The sequence below is a fragment of the Lissotriton helveticus genome, chromosome 9 (assembly GCF_964261635.1).
Source record: "Lissotriton helveticus chromosome 9, aLisHel1.1, whole genome shotgun sequence".
Classification (NCBI taxonomy): domain Eukaryota; kingdom Metazoa; phylum Chordata; class Amphibia; order Caudata; family Salamandridae; genus Lissotriton; species Lissotriton helveticus.
Genome location: NC_136070.1, coordinates 1,139,107,526 through 1,139,125,542, shown reverse-complemented (window position 1 = coordinate 1,139,125,542; position 18,017 = coordinate 1,139,107,526). Strand labels below are relative to the sequence as shown.

Sequence of the window (18,017 nt, the reverse complement as noted above, 5' to 3'; positions counted from 1 at the left end):
CCCTCCTTACAATCATTCATAAGAAGCCCCCTGTTTCTTAGCCAGAGTCGGTGCATGCCGGTATCTAGGAATGTGTCCAGTTCACTGACTTCCCCAAGTTCCTCATACCAGTCCATCTGTTCCACTGGAACATCTATTTGATGTTCTAAAAGGCCCATATACCCCTCCCAATCCTCTCCCATGCCTGAGACTTCCTTAGAATGTTCAGGCTATGACACAGAACCTCTGGGTTGTGCCAGCACCAGAGTTGATGTTGAGCAACGCCGGTTCAACTCTGAGTCATAAGGAATAAGGATGGGGCTGGCACCGGCGGTGCTGAAGGCACCAACTTTGGGTCAGATGCTGTGGGAGGGCACGTTTGCACTACCGGCGTCAAACCAGATCAGGAATCGGATCCATGAGGCCCAACTGGCGCCATGGCTGGCCGCATCAAATCCGATAGGTCCCCCTCTAACCCTGCGGACCCGAAGGCTCACAAATAGGGGTTGGCCTGCTCAAATACATGGCACATGGCCTCGTAAAATTCTTTTATCTGAGTGGAGGGTCGCTCTGTCTCCTGGAAACGGGGAAGGTGCGAAGTCGACCCTGGTTCCGGTTCTGCAGAATCGTGCCTAGAGTGTTGTTGCTTCTTACCTCGTTCGTCAACGGACGACAGCCGAAGCTAGGATGAAGTCCGCTTGGACTTCTTCTTTTTCTTGTGTCTCTTCCCCGAGTGTCCAGAAGACCTCTAGTGGGAGGAAAAGAACTTGGGGCTCTCTTCTTTGAATGGGACCAGAATCTCCATGGAGTCTCACTGGCAGGTGTTGACTGTCGGGCTGCAAGGAGCTTCAAAGATCACTCCCGCAAGGCCGTCAGAGCAATGGCCCGACAGTCCGAGCATGACTTTGTGTCGTGGTCTTGCTTGAGACACCAGAGGCAGACGAGGTGAGGGTTGGGTATCGACATGGCACTGTGACAGGCGCCACATGGTTTAAACCCTGTGCTTCTAGAAGACATACCACGAAACACACAAAAATTTGTTCAACAAAAAGTTTTAAAAAACTGTCAAAAAGAGACAGAGGGGTAGCTCTTATCTGGATCAGCGCTTAACTGCCAAGGAAAGAAAAGAACTGACGTCCACGCGCCTGGGTGGTGCTTTTATAGGTGACAGGGATGTCATAACTAACGGGAATGACGACAACGACGTCACAAGGAGCCGATTTGAGCCATTTGACGGCGCACAGGGGTACTGCTCACGCAAAAGTTTCCGGATCCATCTTGACGCCTGGGAAATTCAAATGTAAGGAATATGCTGCTAGAAGTCTCAATAAGAAAAGGAATTGATAAGAATTCTATTACGGGTACAGGATAGAGAGATATAAGAGGGAAGTAAAAGGAAAACTGTGAAAGATGCAGAGAAGATATGGAGGGATATTAAATAGTGTTTCTCTTTGTAATGTATTTCATTCATGTTGCCTTTGCACAAATCTTTCATGTACAACATGTTTCAATGTGATTTCTGACTGCTAGAAGTCGTTCCATTCTAATACCCACTCTTTCAAAGTAATTAAATGTGACTATCTTACTATGACCAAAGCTCCAAACAGAGTCATGCTTTTCTTTGGAAAACAGAATCACAAGGCAGCCTCATGACCGCATTGACTTTAATCGAGTACCTAAGTCTCAGTCACTGACAAGGTGTGAGCCATAGTTACAAGTTGGAGCATAGGCTCACTCTAGGCTACCCTAAGTACTCCTAAAGGCTTCACCCCTGGCGAATTATAATAAATCTGTTAAAACAGTACCATTTCACCTAAAACCCTTCACACTTTACTTTTGTCGGCCCAAAGACCTATAGAGTGCTTTATCTTTCACGATTGGGAAGAATCGTAACTTGTTTTTCTAAACTATTTCAATTACACATATGTAGGCTTTAGGGCCTTACAATCGCTTGGGTCTTACAATTACTCTAGTTTTTGACTTCCATAGTCTTACAGTTGGCAATGTTAATAGTTGGTGACACAAGTGATGAATATTGATACAAGAGAGGAAGCCTTTTGTTTAACTCCTAAAAATGACATGTAGTGGGTATTAGAAAAATAAATAGAAGTCACAGAATCAATTGTTCAGTGTCACATAATTGTGCCCCATTCTATCCAACAGTATTCAAATGCTGCTTTCTGGAGTACAGCAATGAACCTGATGGCACACAGGAGGCCTGAAAGTCTGAAACAATATTCCACCAGGGAAAGTATCAAAAGGTGATACCCAAAAGCCTATTACAATATGGCCCACAATGATTAGTGAAAACTAATCAGATCCTGCACCTAAGAAAGAAATGTGTCCACCTTCTAAGTGACAGTACTGAGGAACAGTAAGGCTCTCTACATTTTCTAACCTGGATTCCAGTAGGAACCAAATTATGTGTGCTGCCATGGCCCCCTTTCCGACTGTGTTCAGTGAATGTTACAAATCTCTTCCTACTTCTTGATCAGAGTTCTAACCAGTTACCTTCTAAAGCATTTTGACAGCTGTCTTTTTTCTGTCTTTACTGCATTCATTCCTAATTTACCTTGACCTGAACACATCCTGAGTCATGCCAAAAGTCTTTCTGATTTTCCCCGGCTTGATAACCAAATCCCGGTTTCTAAATGTCTAAACCCTGTGCATACCTCTAATCCTTTCTGTTGGATACACCTACAGGAATATTTTCCCTGCATCCAGCATTTGTTGCCTGATGCTGTTCCTTCTCCCGGACACATCCTTGTTTTCCTACATGGGATATTCCTTGCTCAGCAATTTGTTGCCCAATCTACAGTTTGTTGCACCCACCCTCTGCTTATATTGACCTTTTACTTTGTGTGTCCCATGGGTCACCTACAAAGACAAATGATTGAAATAAATTAAAACAAGACTGAGAGAACCCAAGGATGAATTCTTCAACTACTTGAGTCCTATGTGAGACCGGAATGTAAGCTTGTTTCATTTGGATACCATTCCCTTCTGGTGTGATCCATTCCATACCCTCATTGCCACAAATGCCAATTCTTCCCAACAGTGAGTAAGCCCTATCCTCAATCTATTAGATATTTTTCATGATGATCCTGCTAAGGTAAAAAAATGAAAGTGCAATCGTATTGCTGATTTGCAATTTGTTTGTGACTCACAATGTCATATTGGGATTCCTTGGAGATCACAAGGAAGATGGGGTGGAGAAGAGGCATTCTTCTTTTCCTTAGGATTCACAAGGGAATGTATCAAAGATCTTCAATCAATATGGCAGTCATAAAGCACTGAAAATTATCCACTTCCATTATTACTCAGAAGCATTTTGCACAGTAAAAGGTATCCAAGATTGTTAGACCTGACATCATCGGTGTGGTATTCCCCCAAATGTTTGCCTTTACTCCTCCTGTTTGTTGAATTTGTTTTTGTTGACTTTGGGATTCTGTGTATTGTCCCACTGCTAACCAGTGTTAAGAATTTGGACTCTCTCCTTCAAACATGATACAATTAGCCTATACTTGTAAATCCATAATAAATGGTAGTAATGTACCCAGGGCCTGTAAATGAAATGATAATAGTGGGCCTGCAGGACTCATTGTGCCACCCACGTAAGTAGCCTTACAAACCTGTACCTGACCTATGATTGCAGCCAGTGTGTGAAGTTTTACACTGCCATTTTGACCTGGTAAAATAAACCTTTTGTCAGGCCTAAATCCTTACTTTTTAAATCATTTAGGTCACCCCTAAGGTAGGCCTTAAAGGCTCATAGGGCAGGGTGCATCGTATTTGAAACACAGGATACATATGCTTATGTTTTACATGTCCTGGCAGTGAAAAAAGATGAATGTGAGTGACACCTTGTGCTTCTAGGTGCTATTTTCACTAGAAACTTTGAAATTACTTTTCTCTAGTTGTACTGATTTTATTTTTGTTGTTCTGGTATCATTTTATTTATTGGAATTTACGCTATCTCTTAAATTGGTTTGGGTTTTTTCTTATGTTTTGTATTCACTTTATTACTGTTTGTATACTGCAAAAATAATTTACAAATTGCTCTACGTTAAGCCTGACCGCTTTGTTCCAAGCTACCAATGGGTTAACCACAGGTTAATTTAGTGACTTTTGTGGTTCACTCTGACAAGGATTTCTGGTTGTTGCCTGATTGGGCCTTTCTCCCACCTCAACCAAAAACCCAGTTTCTTACAAAGATGTTCAGCTTCCAGAACGCAAAAAACAGACAGCTGCAGGCATGGGGTGGAGTAAAGAGCAGTTCTTGGACTCCAGTTTGCATACTGTGATGCCCTTTTGTAAGGCGCGACTTTCGTGCATTGCAACTACTATTAAACCTTTGTGGGTCACAGGTTGCAATACTATCACCATGCCAACATGAATGCAGAAACAGAGGTTTGCTTTCTCTTGTCAGCCTCGACTTCTGTACTTGCAGCTGTTTGCAAGACTAGCCCTGCGACGTTAATACTGATGAGGAACCGTTGAAAAATCATTCTGACCACCCTCATTGTGTTGGGTCAGCCTGACACATTAGGCAGAGAGCATAGAACTCGTCCTGTCACTAAGCAGGTGCTATACAAACAGAGTGCTGCAAAGTTACCTGGCCATCAAAACATTGAGCTTTGTTCCCTATATAGTTTTTCTGTCCTGTGCATCATACAGATATTATCCACGTGATGCTTTTGGCTTGCAATATCACTATTGTTCCACACTGCTGTGTTCAAGAGGCTACATAGTGGAAAGTAATAAACTACATAAAAATTAAATAAGAGGTACCTGAGCTGGGTTCTTGCAGGTCCCCAGCAAAATTCAGGGTTCCCTGGCAGTGCCCACCCCCTCTTCATATCTGGTGAGCTGACTACATAGGCCAGCATCCTCTTTATGAAAATTGGTTCAGCACCACTGATTCTTGCTCTTTGGACACAATACAAACATACAGAAACATTTTAAAAGCTTAAATGAATCTTTGTGGATTCAATTTCAACTGACTGCTAAAAGAACAATAAATACCTTAATAAACTCAATGTAATCGTCATAAGTTAATTTTGGTGGTGCAAAATAGCTTCCACTTGGAGAAAACGTATAGCGAGGGTTGTCAATTATTTCTGTGTTATAAAAATCTCCTAGAGTTGTCAGTAGCAGACGCCTGTCCCAGTCATCTGTCACTCGACCACCGTAGTTGCATTCACCAGTCAGGTATGTTATAGCTTCAAATGGCACATGGTCATATTCATTGATGAACAACTGTAATGGAAAAACAAAATTAACATCAGACATTTCAACTCTTTTTTAAGCAACTGCATGATTGTATGCACTATGTAATTTGGTTTTCATAGATCACAGGCTTCTGTGTTCATCCTAAGAAATCTTAGCACTGTAGAAAGAGTTACAGAGAATGTGCATCTTAACCCTAGCTTGGTTAAACTCACAATTGCAAGACTTTCCTCAATATCTAACATGTGTGTAGGAACCTAGGATCTGCTTTCATGGTTACCTCCACTTTTTGCTGGTGTCTGTATGTTTTTTTACCTAGTCTGACTGGAATCCTGCTAATCAGTACTCCAGTCACTGTGCTTCCTCCCTAAATTGACCATGGTAAGTACTGTTGTACCTCCACAATGGGCTATTGGTGTACCCTTGTGAGTCCCTAGTATATGGCACTAAGGTATCCAGGGTATTGGTACACCAGGGGTCTCCCATGGTCTGCAGCATGTATTCTGCCACCCATGAGAGACCACTAAGACTATGACTACATGCCTGCCATTGTAGCCTGTGTTAGTTGGTGCTAGCACCCCTTACGACAATATATACATTTTCTAATATCTGAGGTCACTACACTTAAAATCTATCATCTGAGGTCACTACACTTAAAATCTATAAGTCAATCCTCTGGCAGGCCTTTCAGTCCTGAAGGCAGGGTGATGGGGTCCCTCATGAGCAGGACACCCCTACAAATCCCAGAGTCTATTATCCTGGCTTTGTTAGTTCAGTCAGCCATTTCAATACATATAGTGAACATCAGTCATTAAAACTATATAGTGGCTGGACCGAACCTGGTCATGTTTGGTATCAAACATGTTGGAATCACACCACAACACCGATTCCAGTGGTGGACGTATGATCTCATGTACTGGGAGCTCCCTAAGGGTACCCCCTGTACTCTCGGTTACCGCCTTTCAGGGTCTGACAGCAAGCTAGTGCCGTGGCAGACCACACACACGATTCTGCCCTCCTGCTGCTGAGCCAAGTTCGAGCAAGGGAGGGTAGAACAATAGCTTTCCAACAGCAGGGAGGTAAGACCTCCTCCCAGAAATGGCTTTGGGCACTTGATTGGGATTGGGCACTTTCCAGCATCCCCAGACTGCTTTGAAGGGCACATTTGGTGCGCTCCTTGCATATTCCAGTTGGAACCAGTTCTGGGAGATCGTGGCTCCCGTTCTGGTGCGAAACTGGACAAAGGACATGTGAGTATCCCCCCCCTCTTGTCCAGCTGCTCCTCTGGCAGGGACCGGAGTCATCCTCACCCCCTTCCTAGGGTATTAAAGGGCTTACCTGTGGTTCGGTCCTCAGATTCTTGTGGGACAAATCTCAAGACTGAAACCACGTCACTCTTTGGCCATCTGGACAGTTGGAATTCGCTGAACTTTGCCTGGAACCAAAACTTCATCTTTGAAGGCTCCTGCTGCTCCTGGCCTCGCTGTTCTGCAGGTTTTCTTTGTCCGTGTCTGTGCTTCTTCCAGGATCTTCACCAGACCTGTGGGCATCAAGGTCACCTGAAGTAATCTCCCTTGCAGTGAAGGAATCACTTTCCTGAATCTGCAGGCACCACAATGAAGCCGACTAGTCTGCTGTTCCTGATGTCCCACGGATTTAGAAAGGCTCAGTATCACAGGTGGAGGTTCTGCAACTCCCTCAAGGCCTGAACTGTCCTCTCTGCAACTTTGAGGCCAGTATACCTCATTTGAATCGCTGGGAACAAATCCCTATGCATCGCATCAACATGCCGTTGCCAACGCTTGTTGGCTCTACACTCCAGAGATCTTTGGGTTACAAGTAGCACAGCCTCCAGCATCTCTTCCTACCAAGTAAAATTTCCTCACCGCATCCTCTGCACCGTGGGCCATCTTTCTTGTTGAGCTGCTCGAGGTCGTCTTGCGGCTCCTGTGCCTTTGGCTTATGGGTACTCTTGAGGGTCTTCTTCTGCTACAGTAGGCTCCCCTGCGTGCTCGGGGATTGCTCTGACTCCCCTGCTTGTGGTGAGTCCCTTGGACCTTGCTAGTCCCACTGTTGCTCTTTCTTCGCTTTCCATGCCTGTTGCAGCTGCCAAGAATTGTTGGTGCTCCTGCCGGACGCCGAACCCTTGGTTAGGCAACATATTTTTGTGATTAGTAAGCTCTACTGAACTTTTTGGATTGTTAGTTAAGAGTTAAGCACAACCCTTTCTCCAATATTTAGAAGTTTAGTTTTCACTAGGGTAGGTAGGTGCAACACCACGCTACACGTAGTTTACCATGTCTTTAGTTGGGAGAGCCAGTGTGTCCCAACCTTCTAGATACAGTGGTCTTAAGTTCCAGGAACTTAGGACCCTGGCTGCATCCAGGAAGTTAAAGACAGGTAGCAACCCTAACACAGAGCAACTCTTCCAAATGCTCTTGCAGTTTCACCTTCAGAATTCTGAAAGGCCAGAAGAGCAGGATAACTCTGGGTTGGGGGAGGCTCAAGAAGAGGGGTCAGGGGTGGCTCACCCCGTGACCACCATTCTGAGCATGACCAGTAGGAGTCTGAAGACCCGATACTGGTAGACTCTGAGCTCACAGGGAATGGGTCCGGTGATCCAGAGGAGGCCCCTAGAGGTAGGTCCCCCTTTGCTTCTCCTGGGAGGGTGAAACAAATCCAGGGGTGGTTTATGTCTTCCTCCGTCAATTCCAATGCCTCTAATACTTTCATAGATATGTCCATCTCTAGCAAGAGGGAGGAATCCTTAGAAATGGAATACCACCTGCTTAAACTTGAGAAAGATAAGCTCAGTTCAAGAAGGAGCAGTTGGCCCTTGATAAGGAGAGCCTGGAAGTACAAAAGGTTAGAGAGAATTTGGGACTAGGGTCCCATGGTGGCAGCACTTTGCTAGCCTAGGATCAGGGAGCAATTGTTCCATACTAGGAACCTGAGCAGGATAGTCCCTCCTTATGAGGAGAGGGGATGACATCCATAAATGGATCGTTGCCTTGGAGAGGGCCTGTAAAGAACAGAAGGTCCCTCTAGGGCAGTGGGCGGCTATGCTGTGGCTCTCCTTTGCTAGCAAAGGTAAAGACAAACTCCTCACTGTCAAGCAGGAAGATGCTGACAACTACACAGCCTTGAAGAGTGCCCTCATAGATGGGTTTGGATTAACCAGTGAGCAATACAGGGTTAGGTTTAGGGGGACACAGAAGGCACACACCCAAGGCTGCGTTGAATTTGAAGACAGTGCTATTAAGGCTCTGGAAGGCTGGCTTAATGGAAGTAATGTATATGACTATGAAGGATTGTACAATTTATAGAAGAGGGAGCTGATCCTTAATAATTGTCCAAATGAACAGTCCTGGTGGACTCTGATCTGACCTCTCCCCAAGAATTGGGAAAGAAGACAAATAAATGGGTATGCGCAATGGTCAGCAGAATAACAATGGTGGTGGTGACCAGAAAAAGCAAGATTCTTCTAAGGCCCAAGAGAAGGGCGGGGTGAAAAGTAAATACAAAAAGGATTCTTCACAAGGGCCCCAAATATCTTCTCCTGGGGTTGGGTCTCAAACCTTCTCTTCCTCTGGCAAGAAACCTTAGTGTTTCCTGTATAAGGAGAAAGGCCATAGAGCAAGTGATGCTAATTGATCTAAAGCCAACACCAAAATAACTAGTACTACTATCCCTAAGGCAGCTAGCACCCCTAGCACCAGTACAAGGATTAGGGATTAACCTTGGATTTTGAAGTGGGATCTGGCATAATCAAAACACCCACTCAGGCTGTCTTTGTCTGTGACATTCGCATGGAACTTGCCACTTTAGTTGTAAGTCCCACTAACATGGGCAGCAGCCTCTGATTTATGGTCAGGAAGTTGTGACATACAGACACACAGGGACCAGTCTCACTATGGTGACAGAGAAATGTGTGTATCCTGAGCAAATCATACTTGGTCAAAGTTATCAAGTCACCAATGCAAGCAATGTCAGGACTGATCAATCATTGGCAGTTGTGAATCTCAGCTGTGGAGGGGTAACTGGGCCTAAAAGAGTTGTGGTTTCCTCAGACCTACCTGTGGACTGTCTGCTGAGCAATGACTTAGAAACTGCAGCCTGGTCTGAAGTGGAGTTCATAGGGGCACATGCATGACAATCTCTGCCAGTGCATTTGCTATTACTAGGGCTCAGGCCAAACAGTTAGGCACCGAGGGAGCTCTGGATGCTGGAAGAATAGACCCGCTAGCTCCTAAGAGACAGAGCAGGAAGGGTAAGGAATTATTCTCCTGCCAGACTTCCATTGAGGATCAGTCTCCTGAGGGGGATGCCCTTAGCCCCTATGAATGGACTGTCCTAGAGGAACTTGGGCCTGACACAGCAGAGTTCTTGGGGGCTGGGGTCCCTGCCAGTGCAGACTTGAGTCTGGAGCAGAAATCCTGCCCCTCTCTTGAACAGCTCAGACAGCAAGCTGCTGTGGAGGATGCAGAGAATATCAGTGGTCCCATAGGATCTATTGGGAAGATCAGCTCCTGTTTTCTGAGTGTAGAGATCCCAAACCTGGTGTCACCAGGAGGTTGGTTAGACCTCAGAAATTCAGGGGTTATCTTCTATCCCTAGCACATGACATTCCCCTTGCAAGACATCTTGGGCAAAGCAAGACTTGGGACAGGCTTGTCCCTCACCTTCACTGGCTCCACATGTTATGTTATGTTATGTTATGTTATGCATTTTTTATTAGGCGCACAGCTGCTCCAGCGAAGGAGCGTCCTGGCGCCGCGACAAGGTAGCAGCACAACACAACAGGATAAAAACAACAGTGAGGATGAACTAAGGGAACAGGAAAGTTTTCACCGCTCGGCGGAATGAGAGCAAGTCCCTAAGGGCGCGAATCGTCGGGGGGAGGGAATTCCACAGCGTAGCCGCGCGGACTTGGAAAGAACGTCCGCCGGCTCTGCTGCGCTTGACACGAGGGACAACCGCTAGTTCCAGATCAGCAGATCTTAATGCTCGTGCAGGGGTGTAGTGGGCCAGAAGTTTGGACAAGATCATGGCTGGGGATCCCTTAAGTATTTTGTAGGCGACACAGAGGATCTTAAACTGAATCCGCTGGGCCACCGGTAGCCAATGCAACGATCGCAGGGTGCTAGAGGTCGGACAAGATCTAGGTAGTCCAACCACCGCTCTCGCAGCGGCATTCTGAATCCGCTGCAGACGACCAATTTCTGCTTGGTTTAAGCCAGCAAATAAAGAGTTCGCGTAATCCAGCCTAGAGATGACAGTCGCTTGGATCACGAGTTGCCGGGTAGCGGCATCAAAAAACTTAAGCACCGGACGTAGTCCCCGTAGAATGCCAAAACAGCAGGCCGCCGTACGTTTAGTATGACATACAAACGTAAGGGTGGGGTCCAACCAGACTCCGAGGTTTTTAAGCTCGGAGACTGGGAGAGGTGTAGGACCCAGCTCCCCCGGCCACCATCTGCCTCCCCAGAGTTCCGGTTGCTTCCCAAAAATCATGACCTCGGATGACATGTCTAAGGATACCAAGGAGTTTTGTCGCTCCTGTGTCACTTGCCAAGCCAGTGGTAAGTCATGTGGTACTACAAAGGCCCCCTTAATTCCCCTTCCAGTGGTTTGCGTTCCCTTTGAGAGGGAAGGGTAAGACAATGTTCGTCCCTTACACCCTCCAATAGCCGCTGGACACAGTTACATCCTAGGGGTGGTGGACATGCCAATTGGTATCCAGAAGCAATGTGGAAGGATTGAGGTATAAACTACAAGTTTACCACGCCTTACCATCCATAGTGCAGTGGGCTTGTTGAAAGGTTCAACACGTCCCTAAAGGGTATGATCATGGGACTCCTAGAAAAGCTAAGGCGAAATTCGGATGTCTTATTACCATGCCTTCTCTTTGCCTACAGAGAGGTTCCCCAGAAGGGGGTGGGCTACAACCCATTTAAACGTCTGTTTAGACATCCAGTTTGGCGTCCATAGTTTCTGAGGGCTTAGAGCATCCTCTCAAATCGCCTAAGCATGACATAGTAGACTATGTCCTTGGCCTGCATTTACGTATGGCTTAGTACATGAAGAAGGGCAGCAAAAACCTTGAGGCCAGCAAGGAGCTTCAGAAAGCTTGGCATGACCAAAAGACTGTACTGACTGCTTACTTGCCAGGACAGAAAGTAAAGGTGTTGGAGCCTGTGGCCCCACCAGCTCTCCACGACAAGTGGAGTGGCCCCCACACTATCCTTGAGAAAAAAAGGTGAGGTCACCCACTTGGTTGACCAAGGCACTCCAAGACGTCCTCTGAGAGTTCTTCATGTGAACCGCTTAAAGCCTTTTATTGAAAGGATGGACATGAGATTGTTTATGGCAACTGATGAGGGACAGGAGGAAGAGAGTGGTCCTCTCCCTCTCCACGACGCAGGGCCAGCATATCTGAGCCACCGCCTCTCATTCCACATACCCATCAGGATACTTTGCTCCACCCAACTTGCACTGGCCACTGTCCCATGGGTTCAAAAGACCAGAATCGGAGGAAGATCATTTTCCTACCTCACCATCACAACCTGGAACACTCTACCCCTCCACCTCAGGCAATCCCCATCGTTGACCCATTTCAAGAAGGATCTAACTGAACCTCCATGCCCAGACAGATTAGCAGACCCCCCACAGCGCCTTGAGACCCTAATGGGCGAGTAGCCACGCTATACAAACTCCTGATTGATTGACTGATTGATTGTTTGAAGGACACCTGATGTAATCTCAACAAAGGTGATCGGTCTGCTGCTCCTGACATCCCACGGACTTCCACAGGCACAGGTGGTGGTTCTGCAACTCCCTAGAGGCCTGGCCTGTCCTCTCAGTAATTTTGAGGGCAGTGTCCCTCATCAGAACTGCTGGGACTGAACCCCTGTGCACTGCGTCAACTTGCCGCTGCCAAGGCTTGTTGGTTCTGCACTCCGGGCTACAAGAAGCTCCAGCCTCCAGCAACTCTTCCTGCCAAGATCAGCATTCTCACCACATCCTCTACACCGTGGGCCTTCATCTTTGGTGAGCTGCTTGAGGTCCTCTTGCGACTCCTGTGCCTTCGGCCTGTGGGTCCTCCTGAGGGTCGTCATTTACTTCAGTGGGCTCCCCTGCTTGCTTGTGGCCTACTCTGACTCGCCTGCTTGCAGTGAGTCCCTTGGACCTTTCGGGTCCCAACTTTGCTCCGTCTTCGCTTTTCACGCCTGTTGCAGCCGCCAAAGTTTGTTGGTGCTTCTGCCAGATATCTACCCCTGGTTCTCGACTTTCGACATGGGACAGCTAATACATGGCTATTAGTCTTCCACAGCATCGCCTGGTCCTTACAGCTGCAGCAACAAGGTCATCGACAGCACTCCTGCATCAATCAACATCGGTGGGCATTGCTCTTCCTTGCCTCCTGGTCACCTCCAAGTGGCATAGACTCTGTCACCTCTGCTTACAGGTTCTTCTTTTCAAGAATCCACCCTTGGATTCCACCGGACTCATGCACAGTCTTTGCCATCTGCATCTTTACTGAAGTTCTACATTGTGCTCTACGGTAGTTTCCGACGTCACTTTGCACCTATGCACCTGGCTTACCTGGTGTAGGTACCCTGATTCCTGGGGTATCCACATCTTCTGTCTTCCACTGGGTTTCTTCAAGATCCACTGGGAAAGGTCCTTCATCTTCAAAACTGCAACCGCGACTTTCCAGTTGACTTCTATTGAGTATGCGGCTGTGTTTCCACTCTGCACACAACCTTAGCGGGGTTCCTGGGTACTCACTTTGGGTGGTTCCTTGTGTCCCCAGCTCTTCTGAGTCTCCTGGTGCAAGTCCCAACCTCGGTCACAGTTCGCATTCCACTTTCTTAGTATATGGTTTGGTCTCCCCCGGGAGACAACTGTGTATTGTGTATTGTGTTTACTTACCTCTTGCAATTGAAGTATTCTTGTGGTATTTGTGTTGGTATCTCTGGGTAGGAGATATACCAATGTGTAATGAATAGATATATGTTTATATATACACTGTATGGTTCTTTTTCATTTGACCTACACTACATGATCAGATCTTGTAAAACAAGCTGCTTAACATACCTTCTGGACTAAGCCTGAAGGCTGCTCTCCACAACTACAACTTAGAGAGCTTTCTAAGGTGGTCTAAAACGACTAAAACCATCATAAGGGGAGTCTGGATTAGTGCAAGGTGCTTCACTTAAATAAGTGTGCACCATATACTAAGCCAGCCTCCTATGCTGGTTTTAACCCTGCAGTGGACTCTGGCCTAGTCAGAGTAACCACTAAGGCTGTCCTAGCATCAGAGGGTGGCATTGACCTTGCCACTTTAGCTGCCTGGCCTCCTAATATAAGGAAATGCAAGCAGCCTCCCCTCGTTAATGGTATTGAGGCAGAAGCTTACAGGGACACAGGTGCAAGTGTCACCATGGTGGCTGAGAAACTGGTATCACCTGAGCAGATTCTACTTGGGCAAACTTATCAAGTGACCAACGCAGATAACATTACTAAGTGCCACCCCATAGCAGTGGTTAACTTCAGCTGGGGAGAGTGTTCCTGGTCCTACAAAAGATGTGGTATCCTCGTCCATTCTTGAAGAGTGTTAAATGGGCAATGATTTGGAGACTTCACTCTGGGTTGAAGTGGAGTTAGACATATGTAGCCATGCTGGATCACCCTGAAAGTGTTTTTGTGGCAACTAGAGCAGAGGTCAAGAAGCAGGGAAATCAAGGAACACTGGACCCTGAAATATTGGCACATCCAGCTTCTAACACGAGAGGTAGAAAGGGTAAGAAATTATTCTCTCCTCAGAATTCCAGTGAAGATCAGTCTCCTCTGGGGGATGATCTTGACCTTAGAATGAAGCTGGGTCTGTATGTACTAAACCAAAGTAAGGTATAATGTACACAGAATCCAGTGGATCCCAAGAGCTAAAGCAGAGGCTAGATTGGATCATTAGTAACAGCTCTCTTTGTGGTAGTGTGGTAAAGCAGTTAGGCTTATCAGAGGGTGTGTTAAGCATTTGTTGTATTGACTCAGACAGGAACTGATGGCACATACTCAGAGACTGAATCCAGACCAATTAGGTAAGTATAAAAAATATATACTTATGTTTTATTTCTAGAACTAATCAGAACTTAGCATAGGTAGGTAAAATACACTTTCAAATGCAAGGCTGTACACAAGAATGCAATTGCAGATGGAATTGTTACAGGTTTGTATTTGCTTTATAAACAGTTCAGAATACTTTGATAATTCTTTGGATTATTTTTGTGTTCTTTTTTTAGTTACAACGATTACTTGGGGTGGGAGTAAGCTTTATTTGATCTCCAGTATCTTAAAAGTTACATACAGTACATAACAAAATAACAATAAATAGTTATACTTAAAATTATACATGGCTGCATGGTTAAAAATTATATAAAATTTGAAATACTAGTCGCGTTAGCCATAATTGTCTGAAAGCAGAGAGTAATCAACTTAAAAGGACAATCCTTGTACAAATACTCTTACTCAATACAGGGTATCTCTCTTATATGGGTTTTCTAGACTAATATTACAAATATAAAATAAGAAAAAAACTAAGAATTACGACCTGCGTCTTACATCCTTTTAAAAGGAGAACCATCACCGTGCAAGTGCAGATTGAAATTAAAAAGTAATAAGACCCATGTGCAAATAAGCAGAACATGATCTCCAACACCTAGCATACAGTAGAAGTTTAAAAAAGACATCCTATTAAGAGTGCTATTGTAATTAAGATGAAACTCAGTGAAGGCAACCCCTGATGGCCTATTGTTTGATATGCAAGGTCATTACAGTAATCAAGAAACAGAAATTGAACAATTTATGCTTCGTTGCTCCTATCCCAGGCAAAAAGTATAACATTTATAGATTAAAATATATACTTGGTGAAAAGTCCCTTCTAAAGTGAGGTAGCTATATGATTAGAACTGGAGCAAAGATATTCTAAAGTACGTAAATGTTCATAGTCCATCAAAACCAGAATGTTGGATAACTGTGAAGTGGTAAGAAAACCTCTAAGCAAATAAAAAATGAATAGCATGTTGCCACCACAGGGGATTCCAGATGTCACTCTGCAGAACAAATCATTGATACAGGTAGAAGGTGCTAGTCAGTAGCAGAGATTAGTCTAGGGTTAACTATTGGGTCTTTTGAGCCTGGTTGCTTGTAATGAATTTTAATTGCAGGGTGATAGCTTTACGAATTGAAGCAGCAGCTACTTATTTTTTTTTTGAGAACCGTTTGTTGTGACCACCTGTGGCGGTTGCCGTATTTTCCAGTGATTTTATTGATACCAGTGGACTGCTTAAACTTGCGATATGCCTGATGGATAAATATCCTAAAGCTAGTATTTAGAGCCGTGTTCTCTGGATTCAAGGCCGCAATGAAACCCTGCTTGCAGGTCTGGACTCCAAGTTTGTTCCACTAAGGCCTCAGTTTTGATCTACGCAAGTCCAACAGTGCTGGACAGAGGCATACCACGTGCACCAGAGATTCCTCTGATTGTCCACAGCCACTACACACCACCTCTCCTGAGGTACGCTGCCAGGCAGGAATATGCTTTAAAAATGCCACTCACCCAGCCTAAGCATAAAAAAATCTGTTTTAAATGTAGAGAGTATGTGCAAGTAAGGTGAGGCAAAGGTGGAGCCAACTGATAAGATTTAATTACTGCCCATTAGTGCTTTCATTTAGCTAAAATCTCTGTCGGACAAACTGAGGCACACTTGAATTCGCTTCTTGGTGCTTACTTTAAAATCTTTTTTACTTGGGTTGAGAGCCCACAGTTCACTTGCTGATAATTGTAGCAGGCATTTGTTAAAAAATCGATTGTGTAACCCTACGGGGTTACCAATGTTGATGTCAGTCCATAACAAGGACTTGAATGAGCCAGCGCTAGCCTGCCTCAACTTGAGGCACAAGTTAAGAAAGGACCCCACACTTTGTAAAGAATAATTTACAAGACAAAACTCCAGGTGAATCTGGGCAGCGGACAAGGTTTTTGGTAGCAGCAGCACCTTTTTGTAGAGTTTAGTCACATGTTGGTTGAGTGCAATACTAAGCTTGCCCAAAGAGATCTCATAACCGTACGACAAGGTGGGACCAATCTTGGCCTGCATTAGCTCCAGCATTGACGCTAAGCAAAGTCCAGTCACTTTTTTAGCAAGTTTGGAGAGACTGACTTGAAGGGCCAGGGCTTTCATGGCAATGTGACTATGATGTTTTAATAAGTCTCTTGAATCGATGGAAAACCCCAGATATTTATAGGTTTTACCAATCGAAATTTGAAGGTTGTTTAATGACCAGCCGCAACCTCTATAACACTTCCTGCCAAATAGAACTACTTGAGTTTCCTTTAGATTAACCTCTAAGTTGTTCATGGTGGAGTACCTATATAATGACAGCAGGCGCTGTAGTCCAACGCTCGTAAGACAAAAGAAAGCAAGATCATCGGCATATAGGAGATTGCTGATCTGCGTGCCACCGATCTTCAGAGCGTGGCTATTTATTGCATCTAACTCTGCTGAAATGTCAGATAGAAACAGGTTAAAAAGCAGGGGGGCTAACACACATCCTTGTTTTACCCCCTGGATGTCGGTATTTTTCTAGATAGGTGTGAACCAGAGCCTATCTTCACTTGAATCCTGGGGTTAGTATGGAGCTGGATGATTGGATTCAATAAATTGGACGGAATTCCCCATTTAGTTAGTTTAGCCCATAGAGCCTCCCTTGGCACATGATCAAAAGCAGCTTTGAAATCCACAAAGCAGCAAAAGAGGGCCGTAGAGGAAGTGTTTTTTAAATCAATGAGGATGGATAAGGCTAGAAGATTAGTCAGTGTGCCAGAGTGAGCAACAAAGTCTGTTTGATTTTTTTGGTATCAGGTCCTTTTTTTCAGATCTTCAAGCAGCAAACTGGCGAAAAACTTAGCCTCAGTATCCGTTAGAGCAATCAGCCTATAGTTGCATGGGCTGATCTGGAGCCAGTCTTATGTAGGGGCTGAATTATTGCACCGCGTCAAGAGTCGGTATGGTTGACCTTCTTATGCTGTATTCAAACAGATTAACTAACTGCTTAGTCCAGAAAGGAATACTCTTTTTGAACAAAGCCTGTGGTAGGCCATTTGGCCCAGGTGCTCTGTCTGATCTAGCTTTAGTTAATATTTTGCCCAGCTTTGTAGATGAAATGGAGATATCTTCACTTGGATGTTTCTGAGTTCTTTGCAGATTAACCGGCCACTCCCTATACATGTTGGCCCATCTGCAAGGTTTAATCTCCTCCGCCTGGAAGTGGCCTGCCAAAAACATTACCCATTCCTGATGTTTGCGGAGTCTAGGCAAAGATTTCCATTAGTTTGTCTATTATCTAGTCCCCAGAAATTTCTAGAGTTCTGACTTTTACTTGCAAAGGGAAGCATGCACCAGAGGTGTTGAAGATGTTGTTTTTCAATTCGACATGCCCATCTATAATTAGTTTGTGCGATTTTATAGTTGGACAGTAGACTTCAGATTCAGGGTGACTCTGTACCACCCTAAGAGCAGTGTTTTCTTTAGCGCCATTATTTCAAGTTAGAGAAAGGCCTCCGTGCTACTACTTCCCACACAATGCTGCATCAGCCGTTGGAATTGATTTAAAAGCTGAGTACAGAAATTAGCCCAGTCTTCTATTGGATCAGAGAACCACAGAGGAAGACAAATAGTAAGTTGTTCACACTCTTCCATGATCTTAATACTAGCCTCTCCATTCCATATTAAGCATTTTAAATT

At 45.0% G+C, this 18,017-nt stretch overlaps 1 protein-coding gene across 1 annotated transcript in view; it reads right to left on the bottom strand.

Annotated features, from left to right (window-relative positions):
* DNAH12 (dynein axonemal heavy chain 12) overlaps nucleotides 1-18,017 on the bottom strand; it is a 1,534,490-nt gene that overhangs the window by 220,030 nt on the left and 1,296,443 nt on the right. The window contains exon 67 of the mRNA XM_078661571.1: nucleotides 5,005-5,238. Coding sequence (XP_078517697.1) covers nucleotides 5,005-5,238 — 234 coding nt within the window. The remainder of the gene's footprint in view (nucleotides 1-5,004; nucleotides 5,239-18,017) is intronic.